This window comes from Perna viridis, chromosome 8 (genome assembly GCF_037379345.1).
Source record: "Perna viridis isolate PV_CMFRI_1.1 ecotype Kerala chromosome 8, ASM3737934v1, whole genome shotgun sequence".
Taxonomy (NCBI): Eukaryota; Metazoa; Mollusca; class Bivalvia; order Mytilida; family Mytilidae; genus Perna; species Perna viridis.
Genome location: NC_142452.1, coordinates 10010001 through 10037788, shown reverse-complemented (window position 1 = coordinate 10037788; position 27788 = coordinate 10010001). Strand labels below are relative to the sequence as shown.

The 27788-nt window shown below is 33.2% G+C and overlaps 1 protein-coding gene across 2 annotated transcripts in view; it reads right to left on the bottom strand.

The window, feature by feature from the left end:
• Nucleotides 1-1335: 1335 nt before the first annotated feature.
• Nucleotides 1336-27788, bottom strand: part of LOC148609259 (low-density lipoprotein receptor-related protein 6-like) — a 39370-nt gene continuing 12917 nt past the window's right edge. For both annotated transcript variants that reach the window (XM_088542296.1, XM_088542297.1), the window contains 13 exons: nucleotides 27194-27331; nucleotides 26484-26684; nucleotides 24732-24927; nucleotides 22907-23157; nucleotides 22294-22434; nucleotides 20967-21256; nucleotides 20449-20675; nucleotides 19154-19338; nucleotides 18463-18666; nucleotides 14924-15064; nucleotides 13275-13492; nucleotides 9996-10195; nucleotides 1336-8186 (listed from right to left, as the gene is read on the bottom strand). In XM_088542296.1, coding sequence (XP_088398422.1) covers nucleotides 6656-8186; nucleotides 9996-10195; nucleotides 13275-13492; nucleotides 14924-15064; nucleotides 18463-18666; nucleotides 19154-19338; nucleotides 20449-20675; nucleotides 20967-21256; nucleotides 22294-22434; nucleotides 22907-23157; nucleotides 24732-24927; nucleotides 26484-26684; nucleotides 27194-27331 — 3923 coding nt within the window. In that variant the 3' untranslated portion in view covers nucleotides 1336-6655. The remainder of the gene's footprint in view (nucleotides 8187-9995; nucleotides 10196-13274; nucleotides 13493-14923; nucleotides 15065-18462; nucleotides 18667-19153; nucleotides 19339-20448; nucleotides 20676-20966; nucleotides 21257-22293; nucleotides 22435-22906; nucleotides 23158-24731; nucleotides 24928-26483; nucleotides 26685-27193; nucleotides 27332-27788) is intronic.

Below are 27788 nucleotides of genomic sequence, written 5' to 3'. Positions count from 1 at the left end.
AATCGTAGAATAAAGACAATGGAGCATCTACCTGAGTAATCAAAGTGCTGGTAGCACTCAAGGTTATTGATTCTTCCCTCATACCAGTCATAGAATAAAGACAATGGAGCATCTACCTGAGTAATCAAAGTGCTGGTAGCACTCAAGGTTACTGATTCTTCCCTCATACCAGTCGTAGAATAAAGACAATTGAGCATCTACCTGAGTAATCAAAGTGCTGGTAGCGCTCAAGGTTATTGATTCTTCCCTCATACCAGTCATAGAATAAAGACAATGGAGCATCTGCCTGAGTAATCAAAGTGCTGGCAGCACTCAAGGTTATTGATTCTTGTGAAAATAGTACTATACACACAATCACAAATATAACATTATGTAAAATAAAACTGCAATTTCATGTTTGCATTTCCCATATAATTTAGACCTATTTTTAATTTTTACTTAAATGTTTAAACTGAATGTTAATCTATAGGTATGCAAATCTGTAAACCATTGGAACAGTTCCTGTTGGAGAATCTCCCAATGACAATGTCTCATGTGGGAGATTTTTCATCTTTTTATGTAAAAAATTAATTATTTCATATTTTTTACAGGAAATATAGTAAATTTAACTGAAAACTTACTACAAACCTTACAATTTTATGTGAGAGAAATTAAATTTTTCATAGATTTTGTAGAAGTCCCCTAATGTGGGAGGGTTAGAAGATATGGATATGAACTGTAAACAATATAACAGTATTCAACTTCACACACATCTACAAATTTTAGTTTCACATTTTTTAAAACCTATCCAAAAATTGATTTGTAATTACATTCAAAAGTTGTGCTTAAGAAAAAAATGTCTAAACCAAAATAAGATTAGATGCTTTTTAATAATTTTAGTTTCATCCACCAATTTCACTATTTTACCTGGTAAAAATTACTGCACTTCCTGTTTTTCAATTATAAAATATTAATGAAAGGATAAAGATTTTGACAGATAAGTGTGTTAAATAGAACATGCTATTGAATACTTCCTGACAAATTTCACAAAGACTTAATTTCGTTACGGCAAATTTATTACTGAATATCTTTGAAGGTCAAGTCCCTCACTACTTCATTTGATTTAAAGTCTAGATCTCATTTTATTTGTAACAATGATAGAATATTATTAAGCCGAATAATTATCTGAAACATATTTACTGATTTTGAAAGATTTTAACCGATATTAAATGAATTATATATGGCCAATATTTCTGTGTCTAGAAACAGTAGGAAAGTTCCTGATATTAACTGATGACATTAGATATTTTGATTCTGAAGAATCAAAAACCCCTCAAGAAATATAAAACCCAGAAGTTGATAATATTCTATTTATTTGTATTTTGGCTCTATGTAGCCTTAATGGTAAGCAGTATAGTACAGCACATGTTTATAAGGCACATTAACAAGCATTACATGCTAATAACTGGGAGTCATTTTCTCACAAATGGTTGTTCAGCCTGTTCAAATAAGCCATTAGAAAAACTTGAAATGCAATTGTGTTAAAGGGGAACCACTCAGTATATAGTTTAATTACCTGATAAATGGTTAATGGAACCAGTCATTAAAAGAAAGTATTCTCCTGCCTATTTTGAGTTCAAATTTGAATATTAAGAGATAAGAACAACCATTTGTGTGAAAAAAAAACACACCAACACCATCAAAGGGATTACTTAACAAAAGGCTGATATAACATGTCTTCATGCATTGTGTTAAATCATTAAATATTGAATTTCACAAGTAAAATCATGAAGTTTATGTATTGTAATAGCAAAGTTATTTTAAAGAAAATATCAGCAATACATGTTCAGATAACATTTTTTTTCTGGAGTTCCTGATCTTTATGAGTTAATGAAATTGTTTAAGATTTCTTCAGTTTGCAAAGCACACTGGAAAACTGAACACACTGAAGTCTAAGTAAATGGTACTCAATTCTACCTCCAGGGCATATACATGTATATACCAGCCTTTTATCATAACAGATCTGATCAAAAAAGTTTTAGACAAACAATGTTTACCCGTTTAATTAAAATAGCACAAAATGCACAGATCTGAAGTACTCCCAGAAAAATATCTACTACACATTTATAAATAATGGTAAAATGATAATGAATTTCTTGTGTCTACCTTTGTACATTAATGATAAATACATGTACATATATGTGAACATAGTATGAACATCAATATGGCATAATGTAATTCAACAGTTAACTACAAAGCATGGCTTAGAACCAGAAGTTACAATACATTATTGCAAGACAAACATGTAACTTGTATCAAATGTATTCTTTGTATTGGATAATTTATTTGTATTTTTCACCTTCTATCACAGTTTCTTTACATAATTCTACCTTAATTTCAGATGTCAGAAACCATTGAAATTGATATATTTATAAATATGTTAGTTACGGAACTGTGAAAGTATGTATATTTGCAAGGAAGAATTAAAATTTAACCAAAACTATGGGTACAAATGTGAAAAATGTTGCAATCCACAAACAGATGTAGCCTTCAACCCCATAATTTAGTATCACACAAACATGAATTGTTACAGTAAATAGCTGAGAAAACAAGACTGCTATGGGTAGCTATATGTCCTCCACCATCAGAAAAAATGGTTGAAGCTCAAAAGTCCCATAACTCCTGTAATATTTGTAAAATCACAATCACAATGTAATATAATCAACTCCATATTGTGACCAACAATCCTGCAAAATTTGAACAAAAAGTCTACAAGGAGCTATATCCAAGATGTTTTCTTTTCTATATTGTAGGAAGTCCCATAACTCCTTAAAATTTGTAAAATCAAAATAGCAACACAATATGATCTACTACATATGGTGACATTCTGTCCGTAACGCTTTTCTATAGCGTAGCATATAGAAATTCAACAATGTCCCATAAATAAAATAAACTAAACCACACCATTAGAATTTTTAGACAGATTCAACTTTGGTTGAACAAATTAAGTAGCAAAATAATTTTTATGAGTAAAAGTATAAATTTAAAAAGTAGCTTGAACAAAAATTCAAGTATATAAAATGTGAACCTTCAACATTTCCTCTTGAAAAGAAAATTTAACTGACCAAAATAGGTGCAAATGTACTAATAAAATAAATAGTATTTGCATATTAAAATGGAAGGAAACAAAAACTTACAACACAACAATTAAATAAACAGTGAACTATAGACATAATAAAATTATTTCCGGTAACTAAAATATTTGAAAAAAAATAATAGACACTTGTGTTTTTCAATTTTTAGCACTAAATTATTTAGATCACATTGGTTATCACACTTCTAGTACAAAATACATTATATCTGGATTAGTTACCTCCCATCAGACACAGTAATCTCCCTTTGTAGCAGATACACATTAATTCGAAATTGTCAGTAGATTTACTCAAAAATGACATCGCCAATATCTTATAGGGATCAAATATCTCAAATGAAAAACAAGTATATTGGGGTTACTTCATAACAGCAATAAAATGGCTATCTATATCGAAAGAAGACTACCAAAAACTTGCATGTATTTTTTTGTGTCAGTGTAAACACTCTTTCACCTGCTTTAAAAGGTAAAAACTCAAAACAAATGAGAAGCAACTCATCCAAGATACACTAGAAAACAGCTTTTAGATTCACTGAATTCTGATTCTGCAATCTGCCTAATCTGCTCCACAAAGATGTAATTTTGGTAAAACTGAAAATCTTCTGAAGACTACATAACAGCATGCAAATAAAAATCTTAATAGATCAACAAAACTTATTAATAGCAAAAAGCTCATTCTTTTTTTTTTAAAGTTCTCAACAAAAAACTTAAAACAACAAACAACTGTCTCCACAAAGAAAATAGTCAAAAGAATAGTGAAGAGAGAAAGAATGACAAATAAAGAACATGTATAACAGCTTTTGTCCATTATATATATATATTTTTTTGACAGTGAATAAATTTTAAGTGGCTTTTTAATGTACTTTGATAACAAGATTTTCATAAATAATAGCAAAATATTAAGTCCTGTCTTTTTTTGATAAGCAAGGAAAAACACTCAAATTATTTGTATATTAATTTCCCTGAATAACTCTCCATAATATGGACAAAAGCTGTTTTGTATGACAGAAAACACCACAGCTGAAATATAGACAATTATCACATGCCATTTTTACAGAAAATAAACTACAAACTGATCGTTGCATTAAAGCATACATAAATATAATAAAAAATACTTAATGACTGATATTTTTTGGCAGTTGCCAAAGTAACAAATATTATCTACACAATTTTACATCATGTTATAAGCATTCTGAAACCCATATCATGGTATGCTACTACTGGCCTCATCAACATAATAAATGTCATATCAGCACACTTGTAACATTAATCCTTTGTTTTTATTTCCTGATATTTTCCATCTCTGACAAGTACAAATAGTGTCTTGTATACAGATTGATGTTGCCAATTATGTCCGTTTTAATGGTTTTCAGGGAAAGTATCACTTATATCACATCTTGCCATTATGAGCTTACTGCCTTATCTGTGCTACTTTCTCACATTAAAAAGGTTTCAACCTTATATTAATTAGAGTATAAGGAACAAAAACAGAAAGTATACAAAGAAAGAAAGAAAACAAACAGAATACACAAAATCATTTAGAAAAATCACTGTGATTCAGTTCTGCTAAAATGCATGTATAGTTTGACACTGGATTAAGTTTCAAGCCAAGTGCATTTTTTACAGTGTATCAGTTATTTAAAAAAAATTAATGATAGCAAACTACATTGAAACTTTCTTTGCTAGAAAAAGGCATAAAACTGAAGACATATTGAACAAAATCAAACTTAATAAAAGGATCATACTGGGAGGAATATTTAAGTAGCAGTCTATGTAAGAATCATGCAAATTCTGTAGTACGTGATACACCCCAAAAAAAGGCTACACATTCTTGTTTTTGTTATTAAGTTGCTTTATAGGTCTTTATGAAAAAATGTACAATTATGCATTCCAGTCGGTCTGCTCTTAGGAGATAATCAACATTGAAAATCAAACACTTTCTATCATATTTTAGTGTCATTTACACAGTTATCTCTCTGAATTTTAAATTCCACAGTGCATTCTATGTAACTTTTATCTCTTATGAACAAGTGTTCTCAGAGGAGCCATATGCAATTTTCTGTTTACTTAAGCATTTTAAACAAAATATCAAAAATAAAATAAGTAGGCCTTCAAACCATGTATCACATTTTGCATGGTTCTTAGCTGGAGTGCTACTTAAGTAATCTATAACTGAAGAATTATGAACTTTTGGGATAGCCATTACCTTAATACATACATTTTTTAAATAATCACCAATTACAACAAAAAAGGAAAAAAAAGATACCCGTGAAAAAAAAAGAACCAATACATGGGTTTCAGAATACTAATTGTTTTTATATACATACTGTACATATTAACTGCATAAATATCATCTTTATACATTATATCAATACATGACTTAATTACTGTCCTCAGATTGTCTTAAACAATTAGAAAGGAATATGTTAGTGTTCATGCTAATTAGTATTGCTTCAGTTCACCAAATATTTAGTGTATACTGGAGCAGATCTCCCTGTATGACAATTATTCAACTAGAACAGTCCTTAAAAGGCACTAACACCTTCAGATTAAATAACCTTAGAGAGCACACTCACAAAAATCTTCAGTCATTACACCCAAATAAAAGGTTGTCCCCATAAACTAATTACTGTGAAAATCAAACAAATTATCAGTTATCCAATTACACAATTTATTGGTACTAACCATTCACCAAAGTTGAAGGTAATCAGTTAAAAAATTGAGGCGCACCCAGGCAAATAGCCTAAATAAGTATTTGTTTACTCAGTCCCATTCCCAAGAAAATGGCCCTCTTAGCCTATCTTAGTGAAAGTTAATCATATCAAAATTTCATTGCTACTAACCATTCACCAAAGTTTGAAGGAAATTGGTGAAAAGATGGAGGTTCTATGCAGGTGACAACAATTTGTGAAGGAAAGACAGACAGGCAGGTCAATTGGGGTATAATAATCACACAACAAAGTCTAAATTACTGACAAAATCTTCATATTGTTATCACATCTGCATAGAAAGGCAATTTCATATTGGACAGACATACAGACCTATCTACCCCAAAATTTATTTGTAAGGGGTATAACAACCTTATCAATCAAATGATCAGGAAAAATGACCAACAATCTATGTTTCATAAAGAGAACCTGCCCCTTCTCACCCTTCTCTAACTAAACTTGAGCACTTTTCAGATATGCAGGAAAACTTTATTAACATTTTGTTATGTCAAATAGTACTGAAATTGAGACCATATTCAGAAACACAGTACTATAAAGTAAATCCTAGATCTTTTGATAAAATGGATAGACAATATACTAACCACAATCTATGACAATAATCAAGCCAAGTAATTATTAACTCTACACAGTAACTCCATATAATGCTGCTTATGTTTGCACACTTTTCCTTCATAAACAAAGTCACACACACTTATACACATCAACCATATCTCCTATACTTAGCACACACACACACACACACACACACACACACACACACACACACACACACACACACACAATAACACTACCATTCTTAGCAATCTGAGCCAGCCACTGGTGAAGGGGGAGGTGGATATGGGTTTGAACGAAAACTTCTTTCCGTCGATGGTGATGGCGGACAACTGTTCATATCATCAGAAAAGTAATGACTTCTAGGCGTAGGACAAGGAGGATAAGGCTCAAAGTCTGAAAAATCACGAAATTGTAAGCGTTTTGTTTTGTGTCGCTTGCTCCGTGTATAATAAGGCTCACTTTCTTCACAAACGTCCGTGCTACATGGCGTTGTATGAGGCGGAGGCACAGGGCGGAGTTTATAAGGTCTATAAGACCTAACAGTTGATGGACTGTTCGAAGAATATCCAAATTCTCCATTAAACACAGATCTGTCTGTTGTTACTGGACTAGGAGGGGGATTCAGTGTCTCTTGTGGATACTGGGTCACTGTTGAACTACTTGAAGAAGCACCAGTTACATGGTTCCTATCGTAGATACCAGTGGTACCAACAGAACCAAGTGATAAACCTGTCTCATGAGATTTACCATGAGATGAAAGTGAATTTAAGGTTGTTTGATCTGTTAAAGGTTTTATCACACTCACATCAGACTCATAAATGATCACATGACCTGGCTGTGATTTCCTTCGACAAGCATAAATGATTCCTATAATAAGCACAAGTGCAATAAAAGCTATCACAATGACAATTGTATATTGGGCAGTGGATGGATTTGATGAATGTTTTGCTGTTACACAGTTGCCTCCTTTACATTTAGGAGTTGTATTTTCATTACATTTAGAATCGCCATCTAAACAACAATGCTGCTCATCACTTTCATCAATACATTGAGTAATTCCATCACAGACCATACTGGCATCAATGCACACATTATTATTGCACCTGAACTGATCAGGATGACACATTGGACAATTCATCTCATCTGATTTGTCTTGACATTCCTCTGATTTATCACATCTCCAGACTCGTGGAATACATTGAATTTCTCCACTGACACAAGGAAACTGCTCTGGTGAACATGTGGGTGGATCAGCACATGTTTTCTCATCACTTTTTAAATCTAAGTTTTTTGGACAGGCACATCTTGCACTGCCATCCTCTTTGGCAATACAAATATGAGAACATCCCCCATTGTTCTGTGTACATGGATGTTCTAAGTGTTTTGGCAGCACATTTAATGCTACATGAAGGTCACTTAAGCCTTTTACACGACCTTGAATGTAAGTTCTACCTTCACCTGTAAATTTATTAGCCCTAGAAATAAGCATGTGTTCCTTATCAATCCAGTACAGATAATTCCCAAGAACAGCCATACCCTTTGGACTGGCAATATCACCATCAACCAAAACCTTTCGAAAGCCACCATCAAGATCAGAACACTCTATACGGTTAAGATTGCCATCAGCCCAATATAACTTCTCATCATGTACATCCACTGCTAATGGACCAGGTTTCCCTAATGCCTTATCAAACAGCAACATTTTTTCAGTACCATCTAGAGAAGCTCTGAAGATAGTTGGATTCTGCATCTGATTCACCCAGTACATGTGCCTGTTGATGAAACAATAATTCATATCAATGTTGGTTATCCTGTACATTGACAATTACAATGCAGTGATTTATCATAAAACCAATATATAGATAAGGCTTAATATCATGGGAAAATGCAAGGTTGTGCTGAGTAATCTCAAGAGTTCTAAGCATATTAATTTTTTCTCAAGTCTGTGAACTGTTATTGACATTATGGTGCAACAAAAAGAAATACAGTGATGCCCCTGCATTCCACATGGACACAACAGTTCAGCCAAAACACTCGAACTAAGACTACCTTAGAAATATTTTTGTGTCTTGGAGACACAGATGATGCACCCTCAGATGTAAGATTTGTCTTTTGACACTTGGGCAACACAATGAATTAATAACTTTAAACTTTACACTGAACTGCTCACCAGATTTTCTATCAGTCCTGCATAATACATATAGATGAAAAATTCTGACACAACACACAAACCGCTGAAAGTGTTTTCAAATGAAAAATTGGAATTTAAAAAAAAAAAATTAGATCAAAGGGAGCTATATACATTTTACCCCCTCCACCCCTCCCCCACTTTTCATGAATACATTTCTGTGACCCTACAATTAATCACTGAAGGGAGTTTTCCACAATGAATGTATACACTTTCCCCCAAGTTTAATTATAATTGGTGAAAGCATTTTTGAATTACGGTGTGAAAACTGGAAAACACTACCCTTTATAATGAATCAACGAATATAAAGTCGAGAGCAAAATTGGAATTTTTCAAAAAACTTAAGGGAGCTTCCCACTATAGATATATTAACTTTCCCTAAGTTTCATTATAATTGGTGAAAGCATTTTTGAGTTATTGTGCAAAAAGACTGGGAACACCATCCTTTCTCTGTGAGAACAAATTTTAAATACTGGAAAAGGACATTTGGAATTTTAAAAAATTATAGGGATCTTTGCACTATAAATACTTCCTCAAAGTTTCAAGTTAATTTGTGCAAGTGTTTTTGAATTATCCTACAAAAACATGTGGGATAGATGACAAGGGTAAAACAATATGACCCCCTCCAACTTTCAGTTGCAGTTGCATAAACTTATTTTAAGCGCAAAAAAAAATTGAAAGATTTTGATTTGAACAAAATGACATTCTTGAAACATCAATTTAATACAACATCTATGACATCACAACAAATGGGTATATATAATGAATGTACTTTTACTCATGGATAATAATTTTTATGTATTGACATTTCCCACAGTTCAAACAGAAATATGAATTTTGTTGGGAATTCAATTTCTTGGTTGGAGTTGGTACCCCACCAATATAAGTACTTTCACAATATACAACATTCAAAATGTAACAAACAATATCTGAATAATTTTGTGTAGAGTAACAGTAAATGACCAGTCAATCTGTTTAATATTCTTGTCAAAATGAATTTAAAAAGCTTAATATGGAAGAAAAGTCAGCAAATTTGAAACAGACTCTGTAAAGCCTAACCTTGGGCCATAAAAAAACACATGTAAACTTGAAACAGACTCTGTAAAGCCTAACCCTGGTGCATAAAAAAACATGTTAACTTGAAACAGACTCTGTAAAGCCTGACCTTGGTGCATAAAAAAACACATGTAAACTTGAAACAGACTCTGTAAAGCCTAACCTTGGTGCATAAAAAAACACATGTAAACTTGGACTTTAAGTAGAAAAATAACATACAGTCATTCTTCCTGAAAATATAAGTCTATTACCAACAAAGGAGACTGGAATAAATTCATTAGAAATGGTGAAACATTGAAACACTAAGATAAGACAAACAATTTAATTAAACTATTACCCTTTGAGCGGATTAAGCACAATAGATCTTGGTTTTTCTTTCTCCTCCTGAATGACAACCCCTAGTGGTGTTCCATCAAGTTTAGTGACATTGATAACATTACGTTTAGCATCTGTCCAGTACATCACTCTAGCATATGGATCAATGGCCATATCATATGGTTTATAGACAGCATCTTCATTTTTCACTACAACTTTTACCTGAAAACATTTCAATAAGCAATAATCTCTGTTAATATTCTATAAATTTTAGTACTCTCCATTTGATGAAAAACAGTCCTTTGCTTATAAGTGGCATTTCTGAGAAATCATCAAGAATTTGATTTCAGATATGCACTATCTAAAAATCGTTTTTATCTATGACAATTACATACATAATTTGTTACTGCCTCTGTGATTGGTAACAAATTTATAAAAAAAATAGATCTACACCATGAGCACATAATAGGTCTGTTGGCTGATATATCAAACATTAAGTGTTTCTAAGTCCATATATCGTTCATTTCCTAGACATACCGGTACAAAGCCATTTATACCTGCAGCTTCAATACCTTTTCAATACTGTTATAATTTATAGATGATTGATAAATAGTGATGACAAATATCTCATACTGGCTCATTTTTATGTTTTAATTTGTAACCTGTATATGTATCAATCATTTAAATTACCTTCATTTTTATTAATGCATTTGCAGAGTCTATGAATCATGTGGTTTAATCTCTAAGACAATGAAACACTCTGGCATATGCAAAGTTTATAATATCAGGGTTAATCAAAGTTTATAAAATATATTGCATTCCATATATAGCTGGCTGTGGCTATAACAAAGTCCATGAAAATTAGAAAGTCCAGTAGATAAGATTTGGATTGATTAGCATTTCTACTAATTCTATGCTGATGGCACAGACACCCACAGCAACATAAGGTCACAGTAGAAGACATCAATGGCTGAAAGTGTTTTTTAGTTAGAGTAATGAAATAGAAAAAAACTACCTTGCTTTTTTATGAAAATGTGCCAAAAATGGAAAATTTGTGATATCAAAACATTATAGAAAACAAAAGGGAGTCTTTGACCATCTCAAGGTTTTGTTGACTTTGCTGAAGTGTTTTTCAGTTAGAGCGTGGGAACAGAAAAATCATTCCTCTTTTTTACGAATAAATGCAAAAAATCGAAAATATGATAATGAAATTTTATTGAAAATGAAAGGGCTCCAATGACCATAGATAATAAGAATATCCTAAAGTTACCGGACTTTTTCAATTAGAACTTGAAAAAAAAAACATCCTCCTTTTTTTAAATGCAAAACGTCCTTTCACTCAAAACTAAATCTTCAAAATTAATGAAAATTTAAACTGAGTTTTCTTTCAACAATATGAATATAGGACCCAAGTTAAAATTTTTATTGGTTATCAAAGCCACATGGATCAAATCATAGTCAGTGCACCTAAAGCCCATGATTTTCACTTATATGAAGATGAATTAAAAATATTCAAACATTGCTTGTGATTTTGTTTGCCCTTTTAAGTTGTAGCTTCTGAGTTTTTAACTGACTTAAAATTTCACAGGTATCCAGACCAATTTCAAACAATAAACCAAAAAAAGATTTAAATATTATATTTTCTGCAGATGAATTTATAAATTTCACTTACAAAAAGAATTCTAGAAATTAAGATGTCTTCTTGGAAGTGAAATTGAAAGTTGTATTCTGCAGAGGAAAAAAAACATGAATCCTCCTTTGGATTTAGTGATTGCAAATAAATATTGGAAGTGTTGTCATTTGTGACCAAAAAAATGTCAGAAAATGGCTGTATTGACCAATCTATCAACTCAAGGGGTCTGGGGCTACTAGGTTTTGGGAATTGGGAAAAAGGGACCAAATCCTTCAGTGTCTCAACTTAAGCAAAATCATCAACACATCCTCGGCCGTTGTGACAGATACAGGGTAAAAAAAAGAAATAACTGAACAACAATCACAGCATGCAGTTCAACATGAATTTTAATATTGTTTAACTTTTTTTTGCTTTGTTTGAACTAGCTGAAAATAATCCTTTACAGTTCTTTTCATTCCGTGATAAATAAGAGATTCACAACCAAAAACACCTGTGACCATGAAAAGTCGTTTAACATACAGTCTTTAGGTAGCCCATAACAACAAGGAAGTGATATGTAATATACAATGTACTGACTGTTAAAAGTCAATAATTGATCAAAATGTCCCATTAAAAATTGACAAGTGTATAAAAATTAACAGATTACATCACTATAAGTTGTACCAATGCAAAAATTCCTCAAAGACTTGGTAAATGCTTGCGGTAATACTGTAATCGTATTAATTTTCACGGATTCTGTAAGTGAACATGCAGTCAAACCTTGGTAGCTTGAACTCCAAGGGACCATTGAAAAGTGTTCGAGTTATTGGGAGTTCGAGAAATTGAAGTACGTATATTTCCAGATTTCTTTTGTTGCCGGTCAGAGTTCGACTTTATCGTTAGAAATTGCTTACTTCCTCCGAAGTTGTGTTAGATCGTGGATCTTTTTCATTCGCTTTATGAAGATTATGTTGATTTGTGGAAATTAAAAATGCTGTGTTTTCTTTTAAAAACGTCCAGAGTGTGGGTTCATTGGTCAATAATTTGTTTTCATCGATTTTCTGTCATGGTTTCATCATACCGACTTCAGAACATTCTCGAACTTCAATCAGTTTTATGTTAAGATCAAAACTATCTAATTAGTGATGACTTAAATATTACCTGTGATTAACTAAAATGACACTGATTAATGATAGGGTTTCAGTTTTTCACAGCTTTTATTATCCAAGCTGACAAAATGGCTGATGAGTTCGAGTCAGTGAGGGTTATTCTCTAAGATTTATTAATGAACGACCGACTAGTCAGTTCGAGTCTTCGAGAAATCCAAGGTTATTTATATTGATTATACAGAAAAAAAATTTTGGTACTTTGAATTGTGTTTCGAGAAATCCTGGGTGTTCGAGCCATCTGAGTTCGAGCGAGTGAAGTTCGACTGTATTTCAAGGTATCAATTTTTGCGGTTTCCTAAAAATGTTGCATGTTAAAATAGTGTTAAAATCAATTTCATGGGTATTATTTTACGCAGTTTTCTGTCTATCGTGAAAATAGTGAGAATAAGAACACCGCGAAAATTAATATGTTTACAGTAATTGTTTTCAAAGTACATGTATATGCCCTTTTTTTATGACAAAAGTCTGATGCAAGACATGAACTCAATAGTTAACTCGATAGTTTGCTATTTCAACTTACATCAGTGCCATTATCAGAAGATCTTTTGATAGAGTTCTGTTTGCCTCCCTCTATCCAGTAAATAAAGTGATCTACAGGATCATAGGCTAATCCCTTGATGTTCTTAAGGTGAGGGATGGGTAACACAACTTCAGGGGTGTCTGTATCGAAATCGTTAGCATCAATCACTAGTCGACTGATAACATTCTTCTGACTAAACAGGAGGAAAGTTTTGGGTGCTGAAATTTAAACAAGTATTAAGTAAGTTTTAAAAAATTTAGATTTCTTTTTACTAATTGCTGTTCTGCTGTCTTAACTAAGCTGTTCAGGTGAGTTGAACTTCTGGTGATATCCATTGATATATACACAGAATAACTTTTCAGTGAAACAGACCTCATAACAATAAAGGCATACAAATGTTTTGAAGATGCCTCCACAATTTTATTTTGTAAGTTTGTTGAATTTCCTTTAACATCGTTATAGTACCCTTCAAGAAGGCAGCAACTTTTTTCGATTACCAAATATGTGTGGAAAACTTCCAGGAAAAATATTTCCACCTGACCTTAATTTGTGTCTTCAACATTCCAATACACTCTTTGAACTTGTATATATATTGTACTTGCTATTTCACTTTTCAACTATAAAGTTCCATGATTCGTTGTGAAAGCATGTCTTATTTTTTCATAAGATAGAAATCCACGATATTAAATTTATAAAAAAGCAACATTTTTTTCCCCGACTTTAAATACTATTACAAAATGAACCCAGTAACATGTAAGTCTTTCCATTACATCTAATATAGTTTTATATGCACGCAATACAACTTTCAATATCGGCTATCTTATGTTACCCAGTAGCTACAGTTTATGTTTCTCAAATTACCTCCAGTATCACAACATACCTTTCAAGTTTTGATACTGCATTAAATACATGTACTATTAACACTCAAAATTATGTTTGTTTGTTTGTTGGGGATTAACGTCCGAGCAGCAATATTTCAGCTATATTCAGACGATGAACATGAAATGGATGATAAAATGAACATGAATGGTGATGAAATGAAAAAGGGATGGGACACAAGGACAATGGGGTCAACAAATTTTGATTGCTACTGGAAATGGGGAGAGGTGGGTAGGGTCGGGCAATTTAGCCTCCTGTGGCGGAGCCCTATGGTTCCTACTCCGGGAGAATACCACAGTAGGGTTCTTTAACATGCGAGGAATGTGGCATCTTTCCCAACATGGTGCACCACTATGGTTTGCGGTCAGGTTTTCCGTATTATAGCCTGACAACCCCAGCATGTAACACGCCAGGGGTACCCCATTCCACCACCTGGGGCACACATCCTAGTTGCTCTGTTGGCAGAGCATCCTAGCCCCCGGCTAGAGATCTGAGCACTATTTAGTCGCCTTTTACGACAAGCTTAGCGCTGCAGCAGGCCTATTCTTTGAACTCCCGGACCTGCACAGGATCACTCAAAATTAGTAATGATGCATGCTACGTTTGTTTCTACAGGCAACAATATACTAGCTACTTTCATGACTTTCCTTTCCGTTTGTTAGTTTTCTCTGTAACATTCTACGCGTTTATGCATGTAAAATTTCGTGGCGAAGTTGAATGGGGTACCAACACACTTCCGCACATTTGCATTAAACATACAGCATTCTTACCAGAACAGGTTTTGTTGTCAGCATTGAGTTTAAAGTGAGTTGGACAAGCACAGTAGTGGCTCAGATTTTTACCATCCTCACTTGGATGTGCCAAACACAAATGGGAGCAACCTCCATTCTTGTCATGGCAGTTGTTGGAACCTGAAATGAAGGAAGTTATCAAATAGATGTAATGTATTGCTTAATATTTTATAGTATTGACTGTAGAGAGTGAAATATCGAAGGCAGGATTATTTGCATTACTTTTGCAATAAAACCAAATCCTGAAAACTCAAATTGTATTAATATAATAAGAATAAGTTGCAATATTTTCCTGGAAGAAAATCAAACAAGAGGCTCTCGAAGAGTCTGAATCGCTCACCTGACAAACCATACCCTATTAACTAAGTAGGCCAAGGTTTCATGCTTTGTTGACATGTTTAACAAAAAAAAAATGCTGAAAAAGAGCATATATCAAAGAACGCTGTGAGTTCAAAAGAGTACCTAAGGTACTGTAAAATGTTGGAAATGCCCTCTACATTACAGTGTTTTTAGAACCTTTGGAAAAAATTTGGGCAGGGGTCCCCTTATGTCCTGTTTTTCAACCTGGTTTGAAGGGACATTAGCCCTGTATAGATTTGCTGAAAAAGAACATGAAATGAAGTTAAACCATGGCTATCCAAAATTTTCATCATCACCATTCATATCAGGAGACCATGTTATTGTCGAAATCAAAGCAAGTATAAAAATTAGGTGAAAAATGGCCACCAATACCTAGTTTTCTAAAGATGGAAACTGAGCAACTGGTGAAAATGGTCATAAAATGGCAGCCATTATGAAAATAGCCGCCTAAAAAATTATAGAACCTTAGTGAGCGCACTCACATACCCCACACGTCCCCATGTTGGATACTCAAGTAAATTTGTTTGTAAGAGAAATACATGTAGAAGGACCCCGATAAAAAAAGGAATATGAATGTTTCTTTAGGCTTTAGACCTTTATCTTCTAACTAAATTCTACTACTCAGAATGGTAGTTTCAAACTCCAGGCTGTGATTTCTTTGAGTTTTGGTTCATCCAAAGTAAATATCATTGTAGCGGAACAAAACGTACACTTGACCTGTAACTTATCATGGTGAAATTATATACCAAAGATCATATCATAATCTGCAAGCATTTAGGAAAAAAACAAGAGGCTCCCAGGAGCCTGAATCGCTCACCTTGTTGAATTTTGCCTTTCAAGGGCAATAAATTAAACAAGAAGTTGTCCAACAATTTTGACTCAAGAAAACTTATCATAAGGATCATTTCAGTAAATGAAAGTCTAAATCTATCATAGTTTTCAAGACATTGGCTGAAAACTGTAAAAAAAAAATCTGTCATTTTCCCCTGTCAAGAGCAATAACTCTTATAAGAAGGCGTCTGACAAATTTTATGCCTGAAGACTTTTGTAGTCCTAAAAATAAGGATTACTTCAGCTATCGAAAGAATTTGGATAAACCTAAAGGTTTTGGAGATATATGCGAAAAAATCCTGTCCGACCCCTATGTTCTATTTTCAGTAACAGTGGCCATGTTTTTTGACAGATCAAAAAACCCCACTTCAATTCTATGCATGATACCCCAAGAAACATTCATACCAAGTTTGGTTCCAACTGGTCAAGTAGTGTCAGAGGAGAAGATTTTTGGAAGAAAGATCTTTAAACATAACAAAAAAACGTCAAAAACAGGGCAATAACTCCTAAATGGCTTGACAGATTAAAATGAAAATTTGACCACAGATAGATCTCATCATGCTTAACACTTTTACCCTTTTGTCAGAATTTGGCTAAACCTAACACTTTTGGAGATATATGCGAAAAACTACAGTATGTTCTATTTTTAGTCACAGTGGCCATGTTTTTTGACGGATCAAAAATCTAAACACAAATTTTGTGCAAGATACCCCAAGGAACATTTGTGTAAAGTTTCATATAATTCCACTCAATAGTTTCTGAAGAGAAGATTTTTGAAGAATTCTTAACAGAGGACGACAACAGACGCCAAGTGATGGCAATAGCTCACATGCATGGCCTTCACCCAGGTGAGCAAAAAAAAAAAGAGTTAAAAGACAGCATGAAAATGTCCTGATTTCAATGTGGGAAACCATTGCTTGCCAGCTTGCCAAATACGAGTAGATGTGTAATTTGGCAAGTTCTCATTAGCTTATACTTGTCAATTTGGCGACCTTCATTTAAATGGCGAGTTCCAAGGAAAGTTAACCAGCCAACAGGTTATTTATTAAACATCCCTTAACATCATACATTAAAAATATGTTCCCTACATTTTAAGAGGTTTAGCTTTAATATGTCAATATATCAATTTTGGCATGATATGCACAATTTTATTGACTTGTAAAGCATTGTTCACGATCTGCCATTTTAATTTTCGGTAAACAGGATGTGCCAAAACCTAATATGACAGTCCCGATCTCGTATTAGTTTTCAAACGAAAATATCTTGGTAATTTATATGTTACCTTGCAAATTAGTTGTTTATTGTCAAAATAAAAATGAACAAGAAGCAAATGATGAACATTTTCTTGTTTCTTAATGATGAATCTGCTGAAATATAATTTTATTTTTAAAATATGAGTTCAGAAATGGAGCATTTATTTTGTTACTGTAAAGTACATGAAACACTTCAATGGGAGGGAATATTCGAAAATGGAATAGTTTTTGATAAATTTAAAAACAAATGAAAAGATAGTCAAAGAAAGAAAAAGAAAGGCAGAAGACAGTCAAATCCAAGAGAAAACAGATGATAGTACAAACAAAAAACACCCAAAAAATTGGCTACAATTGTTGCCATCAACTAATCTACCTTTGTGACTAGGAGAAGAGTTTATGTATATAGACTTTACTGGACATTTCAACACACACAGATCAAAGAGATCTGATACAACTGCATATATGTACATAACTGTTTATTTCAATTTGGAGCCAGTTAAGCAAAATAGTGAGGGATGGAAAGCACCTTGTAAAAATGAAATTTTCCCAAAAATCATATTTTTACTACACAAGAGAATATGCAAGCTTGCCTACATCTACAATTTCCACGCATATTTTAGTACTTTAAAGAGGTTAAAACAAGATGCCTTATCAATTAAGTAAGCAAAGGTATTATGCTTTTGTTACCATGTTAAAAAAACAATTGCTGATAAAGAGCATATATTGATGAATGCTGCAAGTTGAACTGAGTACCTAAGGCACTGTAAAATGTTGGAAATGACTTCAGTGTTTTTAGAACCTCTGGAACAAATTTGGGCATGAGTCTAATCATGCTGAACACTTTTACCTCATCAGAATTTGGCTAAATGTAACAGTTTTGAAGATAAACCCAAAAAACTGCTGTCTGACCCCTATATTCTATTTTTGTTTCAGGGGCCATGTTTTTTTAGCAGGATACCCTTATGAATAATCATGCTAAGTTTCATCCAAATCCATTCTGTAGTTTCAGAGAAGATGTTTGAAAAATTGCTCATAATGTTCTTGAGCCATTTCACTACCACACAAAACAATTACCAGCTTGTCTAGAGGAATGGTAGACTAGAATATCCATCACAAGTCCCATATCATCTCTCAATACAGTCCTATTGTTCCCATTGGTCTTATTTGCTGTCTCAATGGTCTGTTGGTCCCAGTCAGCCCAGAAAATAAAATCATTGTACAGAGTAAGTCCCATCGGTTTAGGTACACTGTTAGTGATTACAGCAGTTCTGTTTGTACCTGAATAAGACAATAATATTGACTAACTCTTAGCATAAAAAGGTCTATTTATGATAATGCTTCAGTATTATTCATAACATAAATGAAATACAGTTTCACATAGATTTTTGCCTAGTTGTACCTGCTGGTAAAACAGCAAACTAAATGGCTTAAACCTGGGTTGATTTTTAGATGACAAAGACCTTGACATTGAAAACAACATTAAGGAAGCAAGGAACAAATTCTTTTCTGCATAAACCCTTTTGTGGTAAGTTAGTGAGCATGCTCAGGACACACTTTCACCAGGAAGGGCTTGGGTAGAACAAAAGAATTTTTCTCACAGAAGTGTATATTGAGCATACTCTATGCATGCTCATCGACTATCCCACAGTTAGTACTAAAGGGTCTATTGTTTTCTTCCATTTAATCACATACTGATATCTTCAAGCAATAATGAACATTGTCCTTAACCTTCTGATTCAATACCTTATCTATAAGTATAACATACCATTAAGATGAGCTGATTCAATGACTTCTTTGTCAATACTGGCCCAGTAAATCCTGCTCTGAGAGAAGTCTATACTTAGGGCATGCACTTTTCCAATACCTTCCATAATAATTTTTCTATTTGTTCCATCTAATGATGATCTCTCAAGTGTTGATGGCTCTATCCAGTCAGTCCAGTATATATGACTGAAAAAGGGTCAGCAGATATTAATATTTTGAGTACACTGATTCAGCAGAGAAAACAGAACAAAAGGCTGCCAGGAGTCTGAATCGCTTACCTGGTTAAACTTTTGCCTTTCAAGGACAATAAATTAAACAAGAAGTTGTCCAATAATTTTGACTCAAGACATTGGTAGGACTTATAATAAGGATTATTTCAGCAATTGAAAGTTTCTTTCTTTCTATCATAGTTTCCAAGATATTGACTGAAAACTTTGATCCCTTTAAGACTTTTGTATGCCTTGTCATTTCAGCAGTTGAAAGAATTTGGCTAAACCTAACTGTTTTGGAGATATATAAGAAAAACTTCTGACAGACCCCTTTGTTATATTTTTAGTAACAGCAGCCACACTTTTCCATGGTTAAAAAATCCCTACATCTGTTCTATGAAAAATTAACTAAGGAACTTTCATACCAAATTTGGTTCCAGTTGGTCTGGTAGTGTCCGAGGAGAAGATTTTTGAAAGAAATAACTAAAATAGCTAAAAAACAACTTTGAAAAAGAGCAACAAGTCCAAGAGATTAAAACGAAAATTTTGATGCAGACAGACCTAATCATGCTGAACAAAATGACAAACTGTCAAAACGTGGCTTAACAGCTAAAAAGGAAAATTTGATTAGAGATAGATCTCATCATGCTGAACACTTTTACCCATGTCAGAATTTGGCTTTCAATTCCATTGAATTGGAATTTCTAGTTGCAGCATTAAAAAGTTTTAATTCTGGTCCATCGATTTGCAGGTGGTTCAAGACTTTCTATATAGATGCCAAAAGCTGTGTAATAAATAATGGAAATATGCCAAGTTTCTTCAATCTTCAACGTGGTTGTAGACTGGGGGACCCATCGTCACCTTATCTGTTTATTATAGGTGTTGAACTGTTAGCTACAAAACTTAAATCAGATCCAAATGTTCATGGTGTTATGGTAAAAGAGAAAGAAATTTTATTAGGTCAATATGCGGATGACACATTTCTAATGTTAGATGGTAAGGAGAAATCTTTATCAGAGTCCTTAAATGTATTTAAATTGTTTCATAAGGCTACTGGCAAGCTGCTATTTGACAAGCAGGTACATACCCATTCGCAGGATCTATTGTCAGTGCCCTTGGTTGGTGTAAATTTTTCCATACAATAACCCTACGTGATGTTCCATCAGTTCTGGCCACCTCAATTCTCTTAGTGCCTGTATCTATCCAGTAGATGTTCTTAGCAACCCAATCTACCACCATACCTTCTGGGTACTCTAGGCCATACTGTACCACTGGATGAACAGCACTGCCATTCATAAAGGCCCGACTTATTGTCTGTAATAAATACATTTAAAATGTCACTTAAATATGCTTTGCTTACATAAAACTTTCTACTGCCTATTTTAGTGATAAAATACACAAGCAGCCTATCAACATGACTTTGTTTACAAGACTAGGGAATTTTTAATTCCCTTTAGTAAGTTCCACTATATAATGCCTTTTTCAGTTTTATGAAGTCCCTTAATAGGCGAATAAAAAATATAATCCATTTATTTTGAAAAAAAACGTAATTCTGTTCAGTTAAGACATTTCCTTCAAACCCTGAGTATACATTGAATAAATTACCTTTTCCTGGGTATCAGTCCAGTATATCCTACTATCACTGATATCAAAATCAATGGCAATTGCCTGTTTAATGCCTTGTATTGGAATGGGTCGTATTCTGTGGTTGGCCTCCAGGGACAGACGTTTGATACTGGATTGTCCAACAAATATCAAGAAAGCCTCAGGTATTATACAGGTCTTACTGTTACCACTAAGTTCTAGACCCATTGGACAGGCACATACAGGCCCTGATGGGGTCATAAGGCAAAGGTGACTACATCCTCCATTATTGTTAGCACAGGGGTTTGTACCTATTAACAAAACATTGAACATTGAAAGTTCTTTGCTAATTTGGCCAGAAAAAATGTCTGTGTGTTTACTGAACTGAATTTTTAGTGTGAATCTGTAGTTCCAGAATTAGTAGAAGCATGTGCAATGATGAGTTGCTTCTTTTCAGTGAATAAAACATGATTATGTTTTATCATATAAATTTTAAAGATTAAATTCATTGTCTTCAACAATGTCAATGAACAAAAAGTATAAAGAAAGGTAGAAATGCCCATGTATGAATGTAAAATGCACAAGTTGTTTTGTTGTGTCTGATATTACTGTAAATCATATTATATTTGGTGTTTATAAATGAGCTAGAAATCTATCATATTGAAGATTTAAAGGAACAGGTAGAACTATCTATAATTTTCAATAATACACACTGTGAAATAAATTCCGTAATTTCACTCTCAAGACTTTCTCCTGCTAAAACGTTATAACTTTGATATCCATCCGCCAATCACAGAATTTAAACTTCATGTTGAAATATTGATAAATTATGAAGAAAATCTTTATAATAAATAGGATAATCAATCGGTTATTTTGAATAACCAAAATATGATCACTCGTACCAAGAACGTCTGAGGTCGTGATGATTGAACTTGTGATTATATTTTGATTTTTCACTTTTTCTAATTAATTAACCTATTAATATCCAATAAAACATGAAGTTAAACATTTAAAGCATGTTTTTATGTTACAGAACTAACCGTCCACGGATAAGACTCGGAGGTTGCCATGTTTGTTTGAATTGATAACAGACAAAACTGGATGTGGAAGCAGCAAAATTTCCAGATTTTTTATTTTCTGACGATTTTTCAAATAAAAATGTCATGGGTTGGCATTGGAATATTGGGGTACCATAAACACACATATTTTTTTTTTTTGGCCTTAACAAATTTTTTTTTTAAAAAAGTGAAACTTACTTATTAATCAGATTCAAGCAAATTCAACATATACAAGAAGAATTTCAACTGCTACTGATTTACTTTGTATTCATACTATCTTAAATATATACCTTCGAATTTGATTAGATTAACAGCTTTTAGACCCATTAGATCTGGTAACTGGTCCACTATAGTCTGTCTGTCTACACCAGTCCTCTTGTTCACCCTTTCTATAGACCTCCTCTGCCAATCAGTCCAATAAATATAGTCCCCTACAGAAGAAAAAAAATATTTGCTTTTTACATGTTCATTTGTTTCATTATGGAAATAAAAGAATGTACATTAAAAATGAACCAAGTCTACATGCATCCTGCCACATTTGACCTGGATGAAGTCTGATAATTTGACCTTAACCTTTGACCTTTTAAACTACTTGAAGAAATTCATTATATTGATAAGGACTAAGTATGTGTTTGAAAAATGTTGATTCTGGAATTTAATAAGAGTATTTATAAAAAGATGGACGGAAGGTCAGAGTTCAGGCATTGTAACTATATAGTTGTGTAACATCAAAAAAGGTATGAATGAATCTCAATGTTGAAAGTGGACTTCCAAGTTACACAGATAATTACATTTCCTTTTTCGTTTTTAATACATACTTCAATAGCACTAAGTATTTAAATATATAGGCTCTTGCTAGTTATATTTCTAAACAATGAATACATAGGCTGTTGAAATACTGACCTAACAAACTAAAGCCAAATATATGAGGTAGACTTTGGCTGACTAGAGTTCGTCTCCCTGTACCGTCATAGTTAGCCACTTCAATCTGATCTAGATTGGCATCTCCCCAATAAATCTTTCGTTCTGCATGATCAACAGCTATACCATTAGGCCATCCTAAAGAGGAATTAACAAGAGCAATTCTACCTGACCCATCTAAATTTGCTCGTTCTACTTTAGGCTTCTCACCCCAGTCTGTCCAATACATATACCTATCAAGTAAAATAGATTAACAGTGTTAAAAAGACCTATATCAACTAAACCACTACTTCAATTTTATACTTGAAGTCCAAAACAAGAGCAACGTGGAAACTAAAGACTGTTGTTTCAATGACAAGATACATATTTTGCATTTATTCATCAGGGATTTAGCCAGGATTTTCAACCCATTAGTCACTTTTGCGTAAGACTAAATCTGAATACTGTTTTTTCTTTTCACGTCACAAATTTATCAGCATGCATGTATATACATATACTTAAAACAACTATATTATAAATAATAACATGTTTATTTCTATGTCAGCGCTGGTATATAAAGAACAGATAATTCATATTAATAAAAAATATATAACAACATACAGTTTCTACATTAGCAACTATTCATGAATAAAAAATGCAAAAAAATACTTTGTTACTGTGTCATACATATCATGTGTGTAAAAATCTAAAAATTATATACATCAGCTACTATTGTTGGCATGTCACGCTATGTGTCTAAGAATGTAAATATAAAGCATATATGAATGGTATATAAAGAACAGATAATTCATATTAATAAAAAATATATAACAACATACAGTTTCTACATTAGCAACTATTCATGAATAAAAAATGCAAAAAAATACTTTGTTACTGTGTCATACATATCATGTGTGTAAAAATCTAAAAATTATATACATCAGCTACTATTGTTGGCATGTCACGCTATGTGTCTAAGAATGTAAAGCACTGTTTACTTGATCAGTAATGCATAAACCTGTCCTTAGCCATTCACCACAAAGTGAAAGCCCTCTTAAAATCAAAGGAACCCATATCAGAAGGATGTTTTAAATTTTGACTTTAATAGTCGATCACTGCTACTCTTTGTAGTAGCTGACTTATTTTTAGACTTTTGACCTTTAGGTACGTTGTCATGTGACGACTAACTAAAATAGTTCTTAATGGCGGACATAGTTGCGATTCGAACTGTGATTGAAAAATCCAAACATCTTTCCATTTTAATTACATACGATGACACTTTGAGTACTTTGAGAAAGTGTCACAGCGCTCAACAAACAAATCATTACCGTTAATTAATTTGCTTGTCGGGATAATTTGCCTCAACCAGGTGATCAAGCAAGGTGTGATCAAAGGTGATGCAATCAAAACATTGGTCATGATTGTTTATTGTAAAACCCTAATTGGCTTGGGAAAGGTAATAAAGTTGTCAATTATGGGGTCATGGGAACATCAAAGGCTTTTTTACCGATATTTTTTTTGGGGGGGGGAGCGAAATATCAAGTGACAAATCGTGCACAAGAAAAAATTCGCCACTTTCGAAAATCATTCGTCAATTGCGAAAATGGCAAGCTCTAGCTAAATCACTGATTTATGGAAAGACTTCTTAATGAATGAGATACAGCTCTGCTTTAACTCACACTATGAACATCTTTCAGTATTGAAATTCTCCTCCCTCAAAAATCACTAATCATGTATGCAATGTCATTTTATTTTCATATTAAATGCTATTTTTAGTCAAATGTACTAGAAAGTCACAATAATATTGCATAACTGTATGTCTACAAACCCTGAGATTGGATCAAGAGCTATTGCCCTAGGCTCCTCAAGATTTTCTGTAATTAACACTCTCCTTGAAGTACCATTCAGTCTAGCCACTTCTATTCTGTCTGTACCGGTATCTGTCCAGTATAAGTTTCTGGCTATCCAATCTACAGCAACACCATCTGGGTGTTGAAGGTGGCTATCTACTACTTTTTCCTGACCTAAAGGTGAAATCATTTCTTATCTTACAGTATAAAAAATAGACACTCTCCCAGTCAAACATGTGAGTTGATAAATTTTCAGACAAACAAAAAATAACTTTGAACTTGCCTGTACTGGCGAGTATTTTTTTTGTTTTGAAATGGTCCCTATTGACTTAATATGAATCACTAGCAACTACCTAATGATAAGAATACTTTGTGAAAATGCTGATTTGACAAAAAAATCTAATTTTAACTAATTAATATAAAAATAATCTGAGCAGTTAGACCAAACTACATTGTTTAAAATGAAAGTGTGTAAAGATTAAATAAAGTACATGTTTCATAAGTTCTCAGCATTCTCTACACATATTATGAGTAAATAAAAACCTCCCAATTCAGGCTTGCTGCTTGCCAAATACAACCAGTTTTCTGTAAGAATGACTAAAACTTGCTAAAAAACATTAAGTTGCTGGCCAATAAAAAAATTGTTTGGGCAACAGCTCCATTGTCGTAGGAAATGTTTTCAAAAATCATTGTCATATCTTGTTTTTATTTTTTTGCCACTTCTGTTGACAAAGGCAGATAACTTGGGTAAGTGGTTAATTTACCCCAGCATGACTAAGACCACAAAATGCATGAACTAAGAATATGATTCAACCTTTGTGATTGGTTAATAGAAATACATTTGGGCAATGACAAATTAAATATCAAGCATGGCCATAGGGCTGGAATTTCTTGAAAAGACAAGGAGGTGGAGAAAGGAACACACTCTACATGTTGCCATACTCCCAAATACTTAAGAGTGAGGGAATCAACAGCCACATACTCTGAGTTCTTCGGTCAGGTATACCAAAGGCTGGGCTCTGCTACCTCTTAACTACTTACAGAATCTCTGTAAGTGGCGGTCGTGTGAGATACGTAAGGATAGTTAAGACAAAAAAAAACAATCATCAGAAAGGAACAGATCCAGAATTAAATGAAATATACTATGAATTAAATATGCCATTTAATCACATCATTTTAGGCTCATTTATTGCTAAGCACAATGACTCTTGACAACTCTTTTGATGTGGAATACAGCTCTGAAGCTTGGGTGACATTTTATTGTATTTTTAGTGTTTTAAGAACACACCCTTCCTTATTATTTTCATCACAATTTCTCTTAATCAATTTGTTATTTTTTACAACTTATGTAACAAAAATCCTGAATAATTTTTCTTTCCCCCACTATGCACACACAAGTCAAATATAAAACTTATAGGATTTATGTTTACCATGTATAAAAGCTTGGTAGGCAGTTATTTTTGTACATTATACAGACTTTGATATGATTGACAGACCTTGTACTATTAAGTCCCTGATTTGAAAAGATTATTTCTTAGTTCATTTTCCGAATTTCCACCCAACAAAAATTTTTGGGGGGCCAGTATCATATATTTGGGCCAGTGGCTCTAAATTTTCACTGGTCCAAAATAATTTTTTTCAGGCCAGCCACAGGCTTGCCTTCAACTACATTTAAGTGTCATATACATTTAATTAATAGGATAATTTCTCCAGTAAAGTGACTTCATTACCTGAGCCATCTAAGTTGGCTCTCCAAATAGCCTGCACTTCGTCATCAGTCCAATACACTTGCTTATCTACAGGGTCAAAATCTATAGCAATTGCATGTTTAACCTGAGACAGCTTAAGAACAACATCAGTATAATCTGGTGTATCAAGGGAGATTCGACGTAGGTCTGTTCTTCTAGCAAGCAGTAATAATTGTTCATATCCTGGAAAATAATATGTTTGGTAAAGGAAAAAAATATCTCCCTTTCTGGTACTTATCCACATTTTAAGTCATTTAATTTCTATTCAATATTTTGAACTAAATTGGATTCATATTATTTTTACAAAGATAGGGGCAAAATTATTCTGAAAACATGAATAGAGTCAACTTATCTAAGAACCTAATGAATTCCATTCTTCTTGAAATCAGATCAAGTTTAATTTTGGACCATTTACACTTGGACAAACCTGAAAACAGGGTCTCTAACTGAAAACTGACGATGCAGTCAGATTCAGCATATCAAAGAACACAAAGAATTCATTTTTTTTTAAATCAAGCAAAATTGAATTTAAGAATTTTTTTTACCTTTTTGACCTGCAGATAAATGTGGGCAAATGTGAAAATGGGACCCAAAATTGAAGGGCACACAAAGTTACAGTCACCATGTCAAAATAAACCAAAAAATAAAACAAAGACCAAAATAGGATCATTATGCATGATGCCTGGACTTACCTTCATTACAAGTTCTGTTATCAGGTCTACGTTTGATACCTGTTGGACAGGCACAAGAGTAGAATGGTTTTACAGGTGACATGAGACAGAGATGAGAACATCCACCATTCCGTACATCACATGGATTCTCATTCCTCCCTAAAAAACAGGAATAGCAAACACTTGATGAGTAGTTAGAAGGCAGGAGATTAGACAATAACTCAGCCTGCTTTGAACAAAATTACTTGTTAGTAAATAAATGATATATTATAGCACTAAGTAGTATGGCTTTGAAAATAACTTAAAAACATCAAAAAATTGATCTGGTGAACAAGGGTACTCCTTTATTCACATCAGTCTAACAAAAGGGTTTTAACTCCTGAATGGTGACTACAGCAAAACAGAGCTTGACCTTTACTTCTAGCTCTACTGCATTTTATAATTACTTTGCATAGATTTCTGTCAAGTAATAAATTATTATTCAGAATCAGTGTGAAAGACAGGGGAGCACAAGGATAACTACACCTTAAACTCATCAATGGGATGTAAAGTATAATGAAACTGGAGGCTCTAAAGTGCCAACATAGCTGGAAAAATTAGAAATCTGGTGGCCATA